The sequence below is a fragment of the Hibiscus syriacus genome, unplaced genomic scaffold (assembly GCF_006381635.1).
Source record: "Hibiscus syriacus cultivar Baekdansim isolate YM2019G1 unplaced genomic scaffold, ASM638163v2 tig00112206_pilon, whole genome shotgun sequence".
In the NCBI taxonomy this organism is placed as follows: Eukaryota; Viridiplantae; Streptophyta; class Magnoliopsida; order Malvales; family Malvaceae; genus Hibiscus; species Hibiscus syriacus.
Window position 1 is genome coordinate 528850 of NW_024063267.1, and position 18326 is coordinate 547175.

The following is an 18326-nucleotide window of genomic DNA, read 5'->3' on the forward strand; positions in this document are numbered from 1 at the left end:
AAAGCCAAAAGAAAAGAAAATCCGAAAATTGAAAATTATAGAAACAAACGAATAGAATACATGGATGGAAAGCGAAGATCCCTAAAATCAGACATTTATACATGACAGAGGATGTAGGAAGAAGAAACACACAAGCAAAGTGAATAGCTACCTTAAAATTTGAATGTAAACTCCCTTTATATTGTACCCTATACAGAGTTAGCCAAATACCCCAGTTAACTTGGTCTCTCTAACTTCAGTGGTACTCGATACGGGTACTGAATCGGATTTTAACAAATTAGAGGGACTAACTTCTCAATTTTTATAAAGTAGAGGGATGGATTCGTAGAAGATAAAGTGTAGTGTAATCTCACCCTATGTGTTGCTGATAAGATGTTCATCATGGAGAAACATAGGCATACCACCCTTCTCTTCAACTACTTTCTCAAGCACATGTTCATTTCTATCCTTTTTCTTGGACACCACGTTAGTCCTTTTCAGCCCCAACCGCTCTTTCCACCGCCCCGGACCCTTTTGCAGGCTCGGGAACGAGCCGTCGACATCGTCTTCTACTAGCAGTGTGTCTCTCAGAGTCAGCTTTCTTCCATGGTCAGTACCTTTCAAGGGCACTAACATACCCTTGAAGAAGATCTCATCTGCAGGTATCATGGAGTAGTTGTTCACCGAGAATTCAAAGTCTAACGACACCGGAGCTTCGCGGTAGTTGCTCTCGAACTTGATCCCTACATGAGGATCTGCAAAATCATTGGAGAAAGAAATCCTTGGGTCCATTGTTGAACAACAAAACACATCTGCCTGCTGTTCACTGTTGAACATCTTCAGGCATTGCCTCTTTACTAATATATCTTCACAAAACAATATATATATATATATATATATATATATAATGAAAAGTTGCTGTTTCATTGGGTTAGAATCCACATGGAGATGTTTGATTTTATATTCGGCTCTTCGGGGACATCTCATGTTACTTAGATTTGTCATGTAATGAGATTTATAAGATAATGTGGATTAAAATAAAAATCTCTTTTTAACTTTGTAATTAATTAGGGTAAATTACGTGTTTAGTACTTAAACTATCAGTTTTGGTTCGTTTTAGTACTTAAATTTACATTTTTTAAATCCTACCTAAAGTTTAGTTTTTGTTTCATTTTAGTACCACGTTAAAAAATTAATGTTAAGTTTTGAAAATTTTGAAATTTTAGGTACTCAAACGGATTAAAACTGATAATTTAGGTACTAAACGCCTTAAGTTTTTAAAGGCGGGTACTAAAATGAAATGAAAACTAAACGTTAGATATGATTTTAAGAAAATTGAAAGTTTAGGTACTAAAACATATCAAAACTGATAATTTAGATACTAAATGTATAGTTTATCCATTAATTTAACAATGGTTTCAATTATCCCTAAATAATATATTAAGGGATCTAATTGCAATTATCCCTAAATATATAAATTATATTTCAATTTTTTCGAGTCAAATATAATTCACCTGTCGAGTTCGGGTTCCATGCCCATCCCTAGTCGGGAGAGTATTTTGAGACACATCGAATTTTGATATATATCAAATTTTTGGGATTGTTATATATATTTTTATTTGTATTTTTTATATGATCTCTACATTTATAATAGATTATTATTTTTCTCATCTATGACGACATACAAAATTAAACCACGTTAAATTTCGTCTCTTACACTGTTTTATTTTATGTTGATTACGCTTTAATTATTTTTCACTACGAAATTCCTAACGAAACAATATTGTGAGACAATTACTACCTTCATTGTCAACTACCCCCATCCTAGAAGGAAGAGGAAGAACAAGCAATGATTTACCTACATGTTTGTACTTTTGGTTATGTTTTGTATGGTGAGTTTCCCAAATCCCCATGTTAGGGTTCCTATATTTTAACATTATGTTTTGCCATTTCCAACCATCTATGAGTTCCAAGTCTTCTTATTGCTCCATGTGAGCCTTAGCTGGTAAAGATTTAAGTAGAAATAAAGTTCCTCAACTCTTACCTATACAACAAAACCATAATGCATACACAAAACATGCAAAAGGGTTTAATTTATTCATCTATTTGACCATCGATAATTTCCCCCCTCACCTATTGACCTTTCACATGGTTCTTCCTTCTCATCTCAATGGGTTCCTTTTGAGGTTTAATTATGCCCACGTCCATATACTCTTTAGAATTTTTGATATTGAGTCCTACTTTCAATTTCAAAGTGTTTTGGGGTCGAAAACCGATTTTAAAGACATGAATGACACTAAACGGATAACTTTAGAAAAAAAAAACTCGTCTGAAAAGCACTTTTCAACCCAAGCGTATAGGCTAAATATTTCAGCTTTTGTTAAGTAAAGTCAGAGGTTTAAATTTTGGTATTGTAAATGGAGTAGATTGGGTTGGGAGGATTTCCTCTATAATGAGCCTCTGAAGTATCTGATCCGAATTGTTAGATAAAAAACGTACTAAACTAACCGTTTTTTTACTCGTTTGGTTTAAAAGTTAAAATATAATGAATAAGAGTATTAATAGATATTCGTTAATAATGTTATCGATTGAACTCTTAACTTCTAAATCAGACAAGTAAACAAACTAAAAATTTCTCAAAATTTTAAACAAAAGGGTTAAATTTTAAAAGTGCAAAGAGTACAAGCACCGAGAACAAAATTAAACCTTTTTCGATCGAATCCCTAAACGGGAATTTGACAAGTGTACCATTCTCATGTTTAGGGGTAGTTTGAGGGTCAAGAGGAAAATGACCATCCAGCTCTCTTGGTAGAGCATAAGGTTCTTAACCTTGAGGTCGTTGGATCGAGTCTCATGGAGGGTATTTCATAATTTGAAGGTTTCCTACGGAAGCTGCTCTCAACCTAGTGTTGGGGGCAACCTACTATCTTACCTCTCCCTTATCCCATTACATATGGGAACAAGGGACAACCATTTTTTGGAGGGTCAAGAGGGAATGGATTATATAAAGTGAAGACAATGTGCCAAAGGTGCCCAACTTTTCATGGTCTAATGGAGAAAATGTTGGTCCAAATGGGCAGTTTGTGTCTCATTTAGGTCCCCCATTAGGATAACAACCTTGCCTTTGTTAAATCCTAATCTAAAAGAAGAATCATCTTTATATATATTTTGGGGTTGAAGATGAGGCTCGATTTACAATGTTGGATCTCAAAGAAGAAAACCCAATTCTTTCTTAATTAGGTGCTTTGAATGCAAACTGGACTAGGTTTGGTTCTCTTTGTATTTTTATTTATAACCATGAATCGACACGAGCTTGTTTGTGTTTGATTTTGGGTGAAAACCCATGGAAAAGTAAACCAAGAAGCATGATTTGCCACTAGTTGTTAGGGTTGATGGTTTGAAGGGTAGTTTAGGGCGAGCAAAACTCGTTTCGTTTCGAAAAATCGATTCATTTTGATTCAAATATTTTTCAAATGAAGATTAAAGACAAAATCACTCAAGTGGGGAAGTGGGAAAAAAATCACAACTAGAGAGAATCGAATTTTAATTTTTTTTTTAAATAGAGTTGCATCTACAATGAAAAGGAGAAGACATATGAATCAGACGGCATTTTCATGAAGACGCATGGAAGACTCGACGTCTTCCTCAAACAAACACATTAAAAAATGTCATGTCTTCCATGCGTCTTCCACTGAAAACGTCGAGTCTACTTATTGTATGAAAATGACAAAAGTAGAGTTTATTTTTGTTAGAATTCTCTTTCTCGAGTCCATGGAACATGTTTACAAGTTCCAGTATAGTCCACTCGAACAAGAATGGGCAAAATATCAAACTTTTGAAACAAAATGTCCAACAATAATATCAATTCGGCCCTGAAGCCCAATATGGTCATCAATGTCCATGTCATAAAGGTGGAGGTGAATATTCGATTGAGTTGAATTAAATTCTCTCTCTTATCCTTTTCTTAAGAAACAATTTGAAAGACGTGTCGAACTTAGAACATAGAAGATTTAAGGCTAAACTACATGTTTAGGAACTAAATTATGGCTTTTGTTTCGTTTTGGTATATAAACTCTATTTTTTTTTAAAAAAAACATATGTAATATTCAGTTTAGGTTTCATTTTGATACTCGATCATTAAAATTTTATCGATAAAGTTGATGTGTTATCATAAGGCAATGTCATGTCATCATTCAAAAAAATAAATTAAAAAATATCACGTCAGCAATTCTAATAATTTTTTAACAGCGAAGTATTAAATTAAAACTCAAACTAAACATAAAGTATGGTTTTGAAAAAAGATATAAAGTTCGAGACCAAAATAAAATATAAGTAATAATTTAGTATCAAAGTGTAGTTTATCCAAGATTTAATTTTGTTCATTTTGATAACAAGTAAACACTCATGTTCATATCAAACCCTAATAAGTAGGGATGTAAATGAGACGAGACATAACGTGAGTTACTTGAGAACGACTTGGTCAAAGCTTGATAAATACTCGACTTGAATGGGCTGGACTCGAGTTCTTAACGAGATAAAACGAGTTACTTGATACTCAACTCGAAAGGCTCTCGAGCAACTTGAAAATATAATATATTGAGATTTTAATTTAAATAAATTATTAATAATATTAACATATATGTGTTTATTTTTAAAAAAAATACATTTTAAGATTTTTTTGTATTTAAGGTTCAAGCTCGAGTTTGAGGCTTCAATCGAGTTAAGAATTTTTTTTTCATTTCAAACTTTTACGAGTTTCAATTCATGTTTCCCAGTCTGAGTTGAGCTTAAAACTTTTAGGCTCGCGAATCTTAGAACAGAGTTGAACTCTATTTTAAAATTTTTGAATCAAATCGAGTTCAATAATCCTCGAACTCAACTCATTAAGTCAAAGATAATCTGGAATAATTCGGAAAAATCGAGAATGAACACGACATTAAAAGACACTACCACAAGCACTTGATTAATGGAAAGCCACGAACCATTAATGGATAAATTTGGTCGTCAGTTATGTTTCCGTTTAAGTTAAATTACTTGATCCTCATGCTAATTAAGATTAGCAATTCTAATAAAGTCTTGAAAGAGAAGATCACGTGACACGTAATCATATTCGATGTTTATACGTAAATTCAAATAATTTTACAAGCATGCAAATAAATATGGGGTTGAACACGATTTTGATCGTACGATGAACTTATATAGTCATGATGTTGATGGTGCCATGTGAATATAGGTACAGCTGTGGCACTATGAATGATTGGCTAGGTGATGATAATGTGATACCATGTTCATACATGCGTGTCATCGCCATGTTTATAGTCACGGAAAGCAGGGATGGACCTGGACAGGTCAGGTGGGGCAGTTAAAGATGATAATTTGATTTGAAATTGATAGATTTTGACCCGACACAATACGATAGAGTCGAATTTTAAAAAAATAAATCAAGCTCGGGTTGGGTCGAGTTAAGATTGAGGGATGGAACTTATGATCCAACACGATTCATGGATAATAATGTAATTTTTATAAAATTTATTATTTTTTAATTAAGTCCTTATTTTATACAGGGTCGGGTCGAGTCGGGTCGGATTTGTACTCTAAAAATTCAAGTTGGAGTCGGATGGAGGATATATATTTCGGGTCGAGTCGGGTTCGAGTGAAGGATACATATTTTTCGGGTCGGGTTAGGTTGACCAAAATCCTGACCCAGCTCGACCCGTTGCCATCCCTAGGGTTGGTCACCCCCTTTAAAAATTTTAAATACATAAAATTATCATATATTTTAGATTTTCTTAAGTATTCTCTTTTGAAATTTTGTTTTCGTCCCCAATATTTTATAAATTTAAGTTCGACTCCCTAAAATTTTATAAATTTGAGCTTGTTCTCTCTGAAATAAAATCTTGAATTCGTCTTTGAGTGAATCATATATCTTATGTTCTTGATGAAGACGGGCATGGTTCAAGTGATGATAATGGCTAGTTCCTAGAAGTTTCATTGAGTCAAAATTTTAAGGTTTAATTTCCAATTTGGTCCACTAAGTTTCATTGTTCATGTCACCTATCACTTATCGCGAGGACTCTTGAAGAATTACATTGTAAATTAATTCATTTTTTGAATTAAATTAAATTATTAATATTATTCTATTAAAATCACTTTGTTAAATGTTAATTGATAATATGTATTGTCATATGATAATGACTTGTATTTAAGTCGAAGTTGGTCCAGTGAATACAGTACAGTGTCCTTGTTGCTCAGATTATTCCAACAATAGTGCCCTTAAACATTTGGGCCTTAAGTAAGAACCAAAGTAGTAGGCCGTATGCTTAGGAGTTATGTGACCGAGAATGTGCCCTTAAACAGGGATTGTGCCCTTGGCTGCCTGGTTCTGACGGCACTTTGTGCAGGGAATGTGCCCACCAGCACGAGGGCACTCTCTGCTTAATGTGAAGGCCAGACGCTTGGCATTATGATGGCCACTTCTGCCCACATCCACGTGAAGAATCAATATGTACATATTACACGCGTTTAGAGTGTAAATGACATAACGTTCGATGAACTACTTGTATAGCATTCGTTTATGTTAACACGAATTAACTTATCTAAGTAGTTAAGTTGATAGAGGTTACGGGTTCAAGCACCAACGGCTTCAGCAGGGTGATTGATCATTCATTGTTAAATAATTGAGAGTATCTACAAATATACTACTTTGTACTCACCTTAGCTTAATCAAAAACTTTTGTTTATGTTTATTTGTTAAGTTGAATAAATATAAACAAATTTTTATGTTCATCGAACAACATACATAAGTGTTGTGTTCGTTTATTATGTTGATGAATCAGTTCGTTTATCGACACATTTATAAGCTCGTTTATCCAGTTCCCACTTTCCATTTTTTATATTTTAAATATCGGTGCAGATTGAGAATAAATTGAATACAGGTAAATTTTGGAGTTCAAATTGTGAAGTCTAAAGAGTTGCTGGCGTAATTTTACCATTTTTTGAACATATTAACTAATATGTTTATGCATGCTAAACGAATTGGACATGAACACCTTAAAGTTATATACATATACAATACATCAAATATTATATTTTATTATATATGGGAACTCGTAATATGATGTGTAGAAACCCCATTGGTGAGAAAGATGTGGGGTTTCATTGGGGACTTTGATACAATGGTGGACTGGGGTAGCAATTTTCCCATACTTGGAACTAAATAACTAAATTAAGGGCAAACATCTTGAATAGGACTGGTTTATTCCTTCCAAAATCTGGCTGGGAGTCCTTGTTGAGGCACTGGGAATGGGCCATATTGAATTCCACTTTTAGAACCCACCACCTCCCACCTGCAAATTTCCAAAACTTTATCATCACACATCCTCAATAAATACCTATAGGGACTTTCCAAATTATTTAGGGTTTCTTAATAAGATATTAAGCATTTGAGGGTCTGATTAAAATGTTTTCATATAAAGGACCACTTTAGAATATAGAACATAGTTTGGAGGACATCTAGTAGAATTAACCCAATTATCCCTCTATGAACAAAATGTGAAAATATGTATATACCTAAAGTGTGTTACTAGATGGTGGATAAAAATGAGAGCCTCCAGCTTGGCCAGCTCGTTGCCGGGGCAAGCATGAACGCCGTTTCCAAATGGCATGAAAGTGTTGGGTTTCGACGCCACCTGCTCGAATCGATAAATTATGAGTCTTAATAGATTTCGACTCGATCTGATTATAGTAGTAGAATCGACGGAAGTTCGATAAAAATACCTCGAATCTAGATGGATCAAATTGATGAGGATCATGAAAGAATTCAGGGTTACGATGAATATTCCTAAACAGTGGCATCACTTTCCAGCCCTTGGGGATTAAGTATCCTGAGAGACCAAAACAATATTCCATATTAATGGCAATTAATGCAGTACATATAAAAAATAGGGTAAATTACATGTTTAGTAACAAAACTATCAGTTTTGATACCTAAACTTTCAATTTTTCAAAATCATACCTAATGTTTAGTTTTTATTTCATTTTAGTAGTCCACCGTTAAAAACTTAATGTGTTTAGTACCTAACTATCAATTTTGATCAGTTTTAGTGCCTAAACTTTCAATTTTTTCAAACTTGACGTTAAATTTTGAATGGGTACTAAAATGAAACAGAAAAAAGTTTTTAACGGAGGGTACTAAAATGAAAGAAAAACTAAACGTTAAGTATGATTTTGAAAAAAAATGAAAGTTTAGGTACTAAACGTGAAATTTACCCAAAAAAATTCAAGATTAAGCACCCCTTTAATTACCCTTGTATTCCACATCAACGACTGCTTCTCTGAATGTGAAAGATATGATGCTTGCCATCCTCAAGCTCTCTAGTATCACCTGCAAAGCAAGCTACATCATTTTCGATCCGAATCGAGAACTACTAGTAAGACTCGAACCTTAATATTTGTCAAGGCATTAATAAATACTTAATCGATCGGTCCACAATTAATGATTGCTCGTAAAATTAGTGATGATTAAAATATTCAAATTTAATGAGTTCCGACTCAATCTTATTTCGATGCGTAAGTTTACATTTGTACATACCCTATGTGTAAGAGGCATGCTTCTTGTCTGTTCCCATGTTAGGGGCCTTGTTCCTCCATTGTTTGATTCATATATTGCCATTTGCTCAGCCTGTAGAAATGAAATTGGAAAATTACAAAATCGGGATATAACAATAAAATTTTGTAACAAACTAGTCCCTAGTGGAAGATCCCATGATTATTGTTACCTTAACAGCTTCTAGAAGTTTGGGGTCATCATGTAGGAATTTAAGAACCCATGTTATAACACTGGCAGTCGTGTCCTGTGCTGCAAAAAGTACTCCAATAATGTTATCAGCGATCTGGTCATAGCTCAGAGTTTGTCCATTTTCGTCCCTAAAATTCAAAAAATGTCCCAACAAGTCCTCCGACAAAACCCTTTTCTCTTTTCTCTCGCTGATTATTTCGCTCAAAATCTCGCTCAGCTTCCTCCTCGCCTTTGGACAAGTCAAAGAACAAAGCATCAGATGAGTGCATGGTTATGGTATTGTATGTGGTGGCGGATCCATTATGGATTCAAGGTTAGTACTGAAGTTCAAATTTTTCCGATAATTATATATTTTAATTGTGCATATCTTGTACAAAAAAATTATATGATTAATAAATATGTGTGTCCACCTTGAAAAATATTTTTGGATCCGTCACTTATCGTCTAATAAAAGATAGTGAGAGAAATGGGTGTAATTTTCTTACCAGGATTGCTTTGTGATATGCAGTGCCGGGAATGTTTGTTGGGAAAGAATTGTAACCTTTATCTACTTGCCGGTAGTTCTCCTCCAACATCACTTTGAACCCTGTCTATGTGACCAAAAATGGATAAAATGCCAACGTCGAAGGACAACTGTGGGGGGGGGGGGGGGGAAAGTCAAACAAACCCACATGTTAGAAAGGTCCCAGGGTCTGGCTAGCATCGATAAAAGGGTTAATTTCACTATACATCCTCAAACTATTACACATAGTTTAAATTGGTCATACGGGCCGTTCATACCATATAAGGATTAGGGTTAACAACAGGTTAGGTTGGATTGAGTTTTCGGCCAACCCGACCGGCCGACCCAAACCAAGAAGCATACTCCCTTAACTCAAATCCTACTCGACGCAACCAAAATTTAGGGAAGTCTCATGTGATATGAATCTCAAACCTCGCATCTTATCCAATCTAAATAATAAAAAAATAATTTTATATTGATAAAATAGGGAACTAATTGAATATATATAAATAATATAAAAATTATCTCTAAATATATAATGATATTATACTTTAAAAAACCCTAAACTCGGACTCGACCACACGCTTTATAAAACATGACTGGCCTAACTGACCTGACTGAAATTTTAATGACTTAATGAGAATGTCTTTATTAAGGACGTGCGATGCAATTATCTCGGGATAAACAAACCTTTTTCATCTCATGGAAGGTGTTTATAACTTGTTGGGAGGCAGCCCATGATTGCAGGGATTTAAGGGCTACGTGCTGGATATCAGGGACAAGCTTCTTAATGGTCTGAGGGGCTAGTGAGTTTTGGACCAATCTCCTCAGCCGAGTGTGGTATCCGCCGCCGTGGAAGAAGAGCGCGTGAGGACCGATGAGCTTCTCTTTGCTCCTCGGGTACGTCTGCTTGAACAAGTGGGAATTAGTCACCAGCACGAACCTCGCCGCCTCGGGGCTGCTCATCATCACACAAGGGCAACCCAGGATGCGCGTCTTGAATATCTCTCCATATCTGAAAACACAGAATATTCATCAAACAAGATGACATTGCATCCGCTCAGGGTCTAACTCGACTCAGACTCGACCCGAAATATATATAGCCCGGCCCCGATGCGACTAACCTTTTCTGTTTAGTCAAGAAGAAGATGTTTGGGTCTTGAGAGTAGAGTTGGAGGGTTTCCCCAACGTATTTGAACCAGGAGGAAGCTTGAACGATCTTTTGAACTCAACCCCTCTAATCTTTTTCTTCCTCAACAATGGAAAGGAAAGAAGAGTTGAGAGGAAGAGGATAATATAAACCAAATGAGAAGCTGACTCCATAGCCAAAAAATGGTAAAAGCTCTATACTTTCGCTGTGAAGATCAATGGGGAGAGGTGAGATAGTTTGAGGGTTTATATAGAGAAAGGAGAAGTGGAGCATTAGACCTATTAATAGTATTTAAATAAAATAATAGGATAGACGTAACTATTAAAATATATAATTATTTAAAAAATTTAAATTTTAAGATCGATACGTGTATATTTTGAATATTTAATGGATCCGCGACTAGGAAGGATGCATATATCAAAGAAAAAGTTGATAGATAAGGACCGTTGATTTTAAATTTGTGGTTTTCATTAACAACTCTTATAATTCTGACTTTGATAAGTTTGATTTGCAAACGTTTGCTTTTTGAGTGACTCCTAGAAACTACTCTCATAGTTGGATGAACGTCAATGGAATTGAAGGGTTCAAGGGGGAGTTGGGTTACTTTAAAAATTAAAAACAATTAAAGGGTCTAATTTTAAATTTCATCCTTCTACTTTATAAAAATCGATGATATGTTCTTTTCTATTTTATCTAGGGTAAATTATACGTTTAGTACATAAACTACCAGTTTTAGCCCGTTTTAGTACCTAAACTTTTAATTTTTTCAAAATCATACCTGACGTTTAGTTTCATTCTGTTTTAGAATCATACATTAAAAATTTAAAGCATTTAATACCTAAACTATCAGTTTTGGTCCGTTTTAGTTCCTAAACTTTCAATCTTTTCAAAACTTAACATTACATTTTGAATAGGGTACTAAAATGAAACAAAAACTAAACTCTATGTATGGTTTTAAAAAAAATGGAAGTTTAGATACTAAAACAAACCAAAACTGATAGTTTATATTCTAAATACGTAATTTATCAAAGAAAACTAGTGGGACTAACTTTAGTTTTTACAAAGAAAACTGATGAAATTTTTAATTAAACGAAAATAAAAGTTGCATGGTTACTTGTAAATATAATGATAAATTCAGTCTTCTAATTATTTTATTTTTTTAATCAAATTGACACTTCTTCTATTTTAAATTAAATTTTAAGTTTTATCTTTCATAAAAATGTCAAATCATTCTTTTTTAACGAAAATGTTAGCTTAAATATTCAAGCTTCAACTCCACATGTATTTTGTATTATCATAGTAATTATTTATTTTATATGTTACATCACTAAATAATTTAAAATTACAAAATATTTAAAAATTAAAAATTGCATGAAATGTCCACGGATTGTCATTGTGATACAATGTCAACCACGTAATAGTTTAACATTTAGTTAGAAATTCTATTAGAAAAATAATAATTTGACTCTTTTTTTATTGTTAATAGTTAAATTTGTGCAAACCGAGCGACTTTAGTGGTAAAAAAATTGTTGTTATTCTTTGAGGGTATCGAGCACCAAGATGTCAGGAGTGTGAGCGTTCAATGTCAAATGGTTGAAAGTTATCTTTGAACAGATATTGTATTGTATGTACCTCCGATTAATAAAAAATAATATAAGTTTAGTTTATAAAATGTATGAAAATTGAGGATTAAATTTATTATTATAGGTAAATTATATTGAATTGGGTCTAACTTTTATTATTAGACATGTCAAACAATTTACTTTTATTTTTATATATATGAGAAAAAAATTATACCAACAATCAATTGGTCTAGTGGGATGAGGCACTGAGTCCCTTAAGCAAGGTTAGGAGTTCGAATCCTGATGACTGTGAATGGAGTAAACTGAGTTGAAAGGGTCGCCCTTGCCTCTACAGTGCCTGATTTGGATTAGTTGATCAATAGATCGGAAATCAGTGGTTATAAAAAACACAAACTTTAAATTATGTTCTTCAAACAATTTTAGTAATAATAAATACCAACCAAACTAAAATAGTATAGATATTAATCAAAATTTTAAAATTTAAATGGTGTATGTATCTTTTTGAAGGTGTTTAAAATGAAATATTTACCAGCCTAATTGTCATTTCCATTAGGATGACAATAATTTAACTAAAAACAGTATAGGATAAAATTGAATTGTAAAAAAAAGGATCAAAATGACAAAAAATACAACCATTGGGATTAAATATAACATTACACTCTTCTTAAATTTATTTTTTAATGATATAATTTAATTACTTAATTACGTAGATAATCTGAAAAGGACTTTTATGATGATTTTGATACCTAAAGTTAACTTAAAGAAGCAAGCATAAATGAAAGGACTTACTGCTATTTAATTAAGCTCAACAACTTTGTTTTATTTTACTTGTCCAAATAGGTTTTAAAATATTATAATAAAATCCATTAAGTAACTTCTGTGATAAAATGGAAAATTGTTATTTTTAGAGATTTTGAATTTAAATAATTATATCTGTAGGATGTGTGTACGTTTTCAATTATTGATAAACCTTCTAAAGAAATACTAACTCGTAATTATTCATATTATTCAAAAAAATAAAATATTGTCATAAATAAGTATTATAAGTAGATTCTCATATTATATTTATGTTTTTTTTATAGAAGTCAATAATTTTTATTAAAAATAAAATATTGCAAATTACAATAAAGATGTACAATTCTAATATTAAATTAAGCTCATAATTAGAACATTTTTCCTAAAATCATTGACACACAATTAATAACTTAAGATCACATAAGGACCGTACTAGAAAAATTAAAAAAACATAACCAAAACTCAAGCAAATATAGCTACAAATAAATATGATTGCATCGGCAAACGAACGGTAAAAAGGGATCAAGTTATTGGAAGACCATCGATAAAATCGTAAATCAGGATTGAGCGACGTGAAAAAACTATCTACGAATGCAAATCAAACATCCAAATCCAATATCATAGTCCAAAGTAGAGAATATCAACATGATAACAGATAAGCCTCATATTAATAAATCACGACGATCTCTAATCAATTTTTTAAAAACTTAAATAAAAAATAATGATAAAAAAAGATCGAAAATATGTCAAAGTACAAAAAAAGCGTGTCATAAAAGTATTAACATTGTTAATTGTTTTGATAAAGTGGTGGTATACTTGATTTTTTATAGTTTTTAATCACACATTCATGGCCACGTAAAACTCTAATCAACAATATTTCGTCGATAATACACGTTAACCAATTACTTCAAAATTTTCATTTTTATTTAAGAAAATCACATCATAAGTCATGACTTTAATAACAATAATTAAGGATGCTATCGATGTAGTCTATTAATTACCTTATAAAAGTAAATTAATTAAATTGTTTTAATTTTTTTTTAAATATTAAAGTCCGTATTCCAACACAATAAATGAATTAAAATCATAATTAAATCTAGGAAAAAATACATCAAAGGTCCCTGTACTTTTGAAAAAAAATCAATGTGACCCTTGTATCATTTTATCTCTCAATGTGGCCCTCTAACTCAGAAAACAAACCCAACGTGGCCCTTTGACCAACGTTTTTTGTCGTTTGAGCGTTATAATACTAACGTAGCAGTTCATGGTGATGATGTGGCTATCCACGATACTGATATGGCCTTCCAACTGTCATGTTTGAGTTACCAATTTAGCTCATCTGTCATGTTGTACACTATGTTACCAACCACCGTAGACTATCACGTCAATACTGTGGATTAAAATATAATCGTAATCAATTATTTTGACCTAAATACAATTCAATACCTATAAAATTATTATTTTGACCAATTTTTGAAGATTTACCTTTAAAAATTTTATTTTCTTAAATAATTTTCAGCCGTCCCTACTTTTGTATTTCTCCTTTTCTTATCATTTCCCTAAATGAATCTATTTATTCTACATTTTAATAAGCTATGAATAAATAAAATCATTCATTAAAAACTAATATTAATTTATTAAAAGGAAATCATTCATAAGATTTAATAAATTAGAAAAATGGACAAAAATAAAAAAAATAGTATACCTTAGTGGGGACGTAATAGCACTAAAATGGAAACTAGAGGGGGCAAAGTCTATCTATCTTTTCGTGATTGGGTCCCATCGATTTTATACGGCGGTGCATCACAATCACAAATTCACGCGTTACGATCTCGTCTTTTGACCTACCAGATCAGCCCTGGGTCCAAGCCACGTCATGTCACAATTCTGGACAGTGGACCCATAAGCACGAATCCATGACGTGGCGGATCTGGAGTGCAGATGGCTCCAGCACTTGAGGTTCCTTAGACCCACTGGATAATTCCTCCCCGTATAAAATTTTACGTGACGTTATAATCAGGGGAGGACAGCCGTGAAATGAAGAGCCACGATCAGAGCAAAGCTGATAGTACACGTTTCATTCATCGGTTGGTCAAACATTTCACATCCAGCCGTTCGATTGGTCGACATGTCGGTCACTGACTATTACTGATTGATTATTTGTCCAATTTCTGTCTCCAGTCCCTGTACTATCTACACTTTTAAATTTTAATCCTTAAATTTCTAAAAAAATAAAACTTTCTGATATTTTTATATTTTTTATAATTTGAGGATTTTGATGACTTTTTTGAAACATCTCAAATGTAATATATGTTAGGATAAATTACGTATTTAGTACTTAAATTATCAGTTTTGATTCATTTTAGTATATAAATTTTTCAAAAGTTTTTTCTTATGACCACCGGTATCTAATCTATTGATCTATTAATCGGGATCGGGTACTGCAGAGGCAATGGTGACCATATTTTATAAGATATGGGTTTTTAATTAGTTTTCAAATATAATATATATTATAAATCGTGTGACACATTTTACTATAAAGTGTTATATTTTTGGGTGAAGTATATAAATGGTTCCTTAACTAAGAGTATTAATTTAATGAGTCTCTCAAATATTAAAATTTAAAAAATTATCTATCGTTTATAGAGTGTTGTTTTATTGAATCTCTAACTATTAAAAGTTACAAAATGATCACTCAACTATTCATATGTTCCAAACTCATCTTTTTCAGTTAAATGATTGACGATCGTCTGAGTTAGACGTCAATCTACTGACTAAGATATAAAAAAACATATTTTAATGATGTCTACTGGCAACATCATTGCTTTCAAGCACTGACTTGAAGACATAATGTTTTAAACACTAGCTTAATGACATAACGAAAACGGAGAGACGATCTATAAAATACAGCACAAACAGTTCTAGAACTAGATTTTATCATATTTCAATCTATATGTTAACGTCCAACTCAGACGACCACCAAATTTTTAACGAAAAATGATGAATTTGGAATATTTGAATAGTCAGGTGATCATTATGTAACTTTTAATATTTAAAAACTCAACAAAATAACACACTATGGTCGATGAACCATTTTATAACTTTTAATAGTTGAAAGATTCAACAAAATAATACTCTATAGCTAGAAGACTATTTGTATACTTTATCCTATATTTTTATAATAAAAATGAACTGTTAATATATATTATAGTTAAAAGATTTAAATATCAAACTAAATTAAAAAAAACCTTTAAGTAATTAAGTTATAATTAAATATAACTTTATAAATTATATTTTTTACATGCTTTTAATTTTTAACTTTGCAAACGTGTTAAAATTTTGGCGGAAAATATTTAATGATAAATTATGAATTTAGTACTTAAACTATTAATTTTGTTTGTTTTACTACCTAAATTTTTAATTTTTCAAAATCATACATTATGTTTAGTTTTTGTTTCATTTTAGTATCCCGCCGTTAAAACTTTAACACGTTTAGTACCTAAACTATTGGTTTTGATCTGTTTTAGTACCTAAACTTTCATTTTTCTCAAAATTTAATGTTAAGTTTTCAATGGGTACTAAAATTAAACAAAACTAAACGTTAGATATTATTTTTTAAAAATTAAAAGTTTAGGTACGAAAACAAACTAAAACTGATAGTTTATATACTAAATACGTAATTTATTTAATATTTAATTAGAGAAGTTTGGAGCGAGAAAAAGGGGTGAGAATTGAGTGGTTAACGTCTGTCTTGTTAGTCAATATGTTGATAACCAAAAATTTGTCATGCTAGGAGTTTCAATTCGACGGTCTATGCGAGATTCTTACTTTATACTATTATTTTGTTAAATTTAAATTTTTGTTTTTCTATATTAGTAAAAAAAAATTATTCATAAGAATCGAGCGATTTTAATGGTAAATAAATTGACATTATTCTTTGAGGTTTCGAGTTCGAACATCAAGAATGTCAGAGGTATAAGTGTTAAATGTCAAATGGTTGATAGTCATTTTTGAATAAATACTAGGGTTGTTCAAAAATACCCGGCCCGTCGATCCGATTAAAAATATTGGATATTTATAATAAAAATACACAAGATGACCGAGTCGTGTACCCGACCAGCTTTTTTTTGGGTTTTCGGGTTGGGCCCGTATCACAAAATATTGCTTAATCGAGTACCCACCGACCCAGTATCTGGTTTGTTATTTTTCTTATTTTATATTAATTTTTTATTTATAATTCTCAAATTATTTCACTTTAAATTTTAAATTTATAATTTCTTAAATTTTATCACATAACATTTTAAATTCTTAATTTCTTAAAAAAATTATTTCACATTAACCTTCTAAATTATTTTAAAATATTTATTTTAATTTTGAATCATTTGAAATTTAATTATATCTTTTATTTTAATTTTTAATAATTTTTTAATTATGTAATTTAAATTTTTAAAATTTATATGTGGATTATATACATTATAGACCTTTAAATAGTAAAATTTTAAATTTGACTATATATATATTTTTTAAAAATAATATAACTTAAAGAATAATATTAAAAAAGCTATAAACCGAATACTAGTGACCCGAGAATACGAGTACTTGAATTTTATGGGTATCCAGATGTAATGGGCCACGACATAGGCTGATTTTTTGGTACTCGAAATTTCAAGTACCCAATATTTTGATACCCGGAAATAAAATACCTAATTTTAAACATCCCTAATAAATACTACTTTATATTTATCTCATATTAATAAAAAAACAATCCCATCAAAATATGTAGTTGAAAGGGAAATCACATGTCCACGAGAATTGAGTCTATGATTAGTTAATCGATTAACTAATTAATTAATAGTTTTGTGGATAAGTTTGATCTCATTTTCTTTGTTTCTCACGTGGTACTATTATTTCGCATATATATCGTCTACCAAACTTTGACCCGACCTAATTTTTTAGAGTATAAATCTGACACAATTCGACTCGATTTGGTATAAAATAAGTACTTAATTAAAAATAATAATAATTTTTTAAAGAAATTATATTATTATCCCAAGTCGGATCGGGTCTGAATTTTTTACCCCACTCGAACCCAAACCGACTTACCCATTAAAAAATCGATCCAATCCGAAACCGAATATTTATTTTTAAAAAATCAGACCGATATGATCGAATTTAAATCCGTGGATTTCTAAGTTAAATCACCGTCTCTAATTCCTCCTCAGTTTTGCTTTATATGATGCCTTCCCCATCAATCCAGTAATCTGCCTAATGTTTAGCTTGTGCCCACTACCAAATTGATTTCATAGCCATTTATTTTCATTAGGAGAAAGCAATTACAAGTGTTCATTTCTTTATTTGAATATAAGAAAATCATAATAATTTGAATGATAACTATTATATTCATAATAAATAATGTGTCGATAAGATTTATAAAAACTCCGACACGATGATAATAATATAATTTTTAAAATTATTATTATTATTATTATTATTTTAATTAAATCCTTAATTTATATCAAA

At 31.4% G+C, this 18326-nt stretch overlaps 1 protein-coding gene and 1 pseudogene across 1 annotated transcript; both read right to left on the reverse strand.

The window, feature by feature from the left end:
• Positions 1 to 354: 354 nt before the first annotated feature.
• LOC120175503 lies at positions 355 to 816 on the reverse strand. Its single transcript, XM_039182123.1, has one exon. It carries the CDS (start codon positions 814 to 816, stop codon positions 355 to 357), a length of 462 nt encoding a protein of 153 aa, XP_039038054.1.
• Positions 817 to 7085: 6269 nt separating this feature from the next.
• LOC120175399 lies at positions 7086 to 10627 on the reverse strand (annotated as a pseudogene).
• Between the last annotated feature and the right edge of the window lie 7699 nt (positions 10628 to 18326).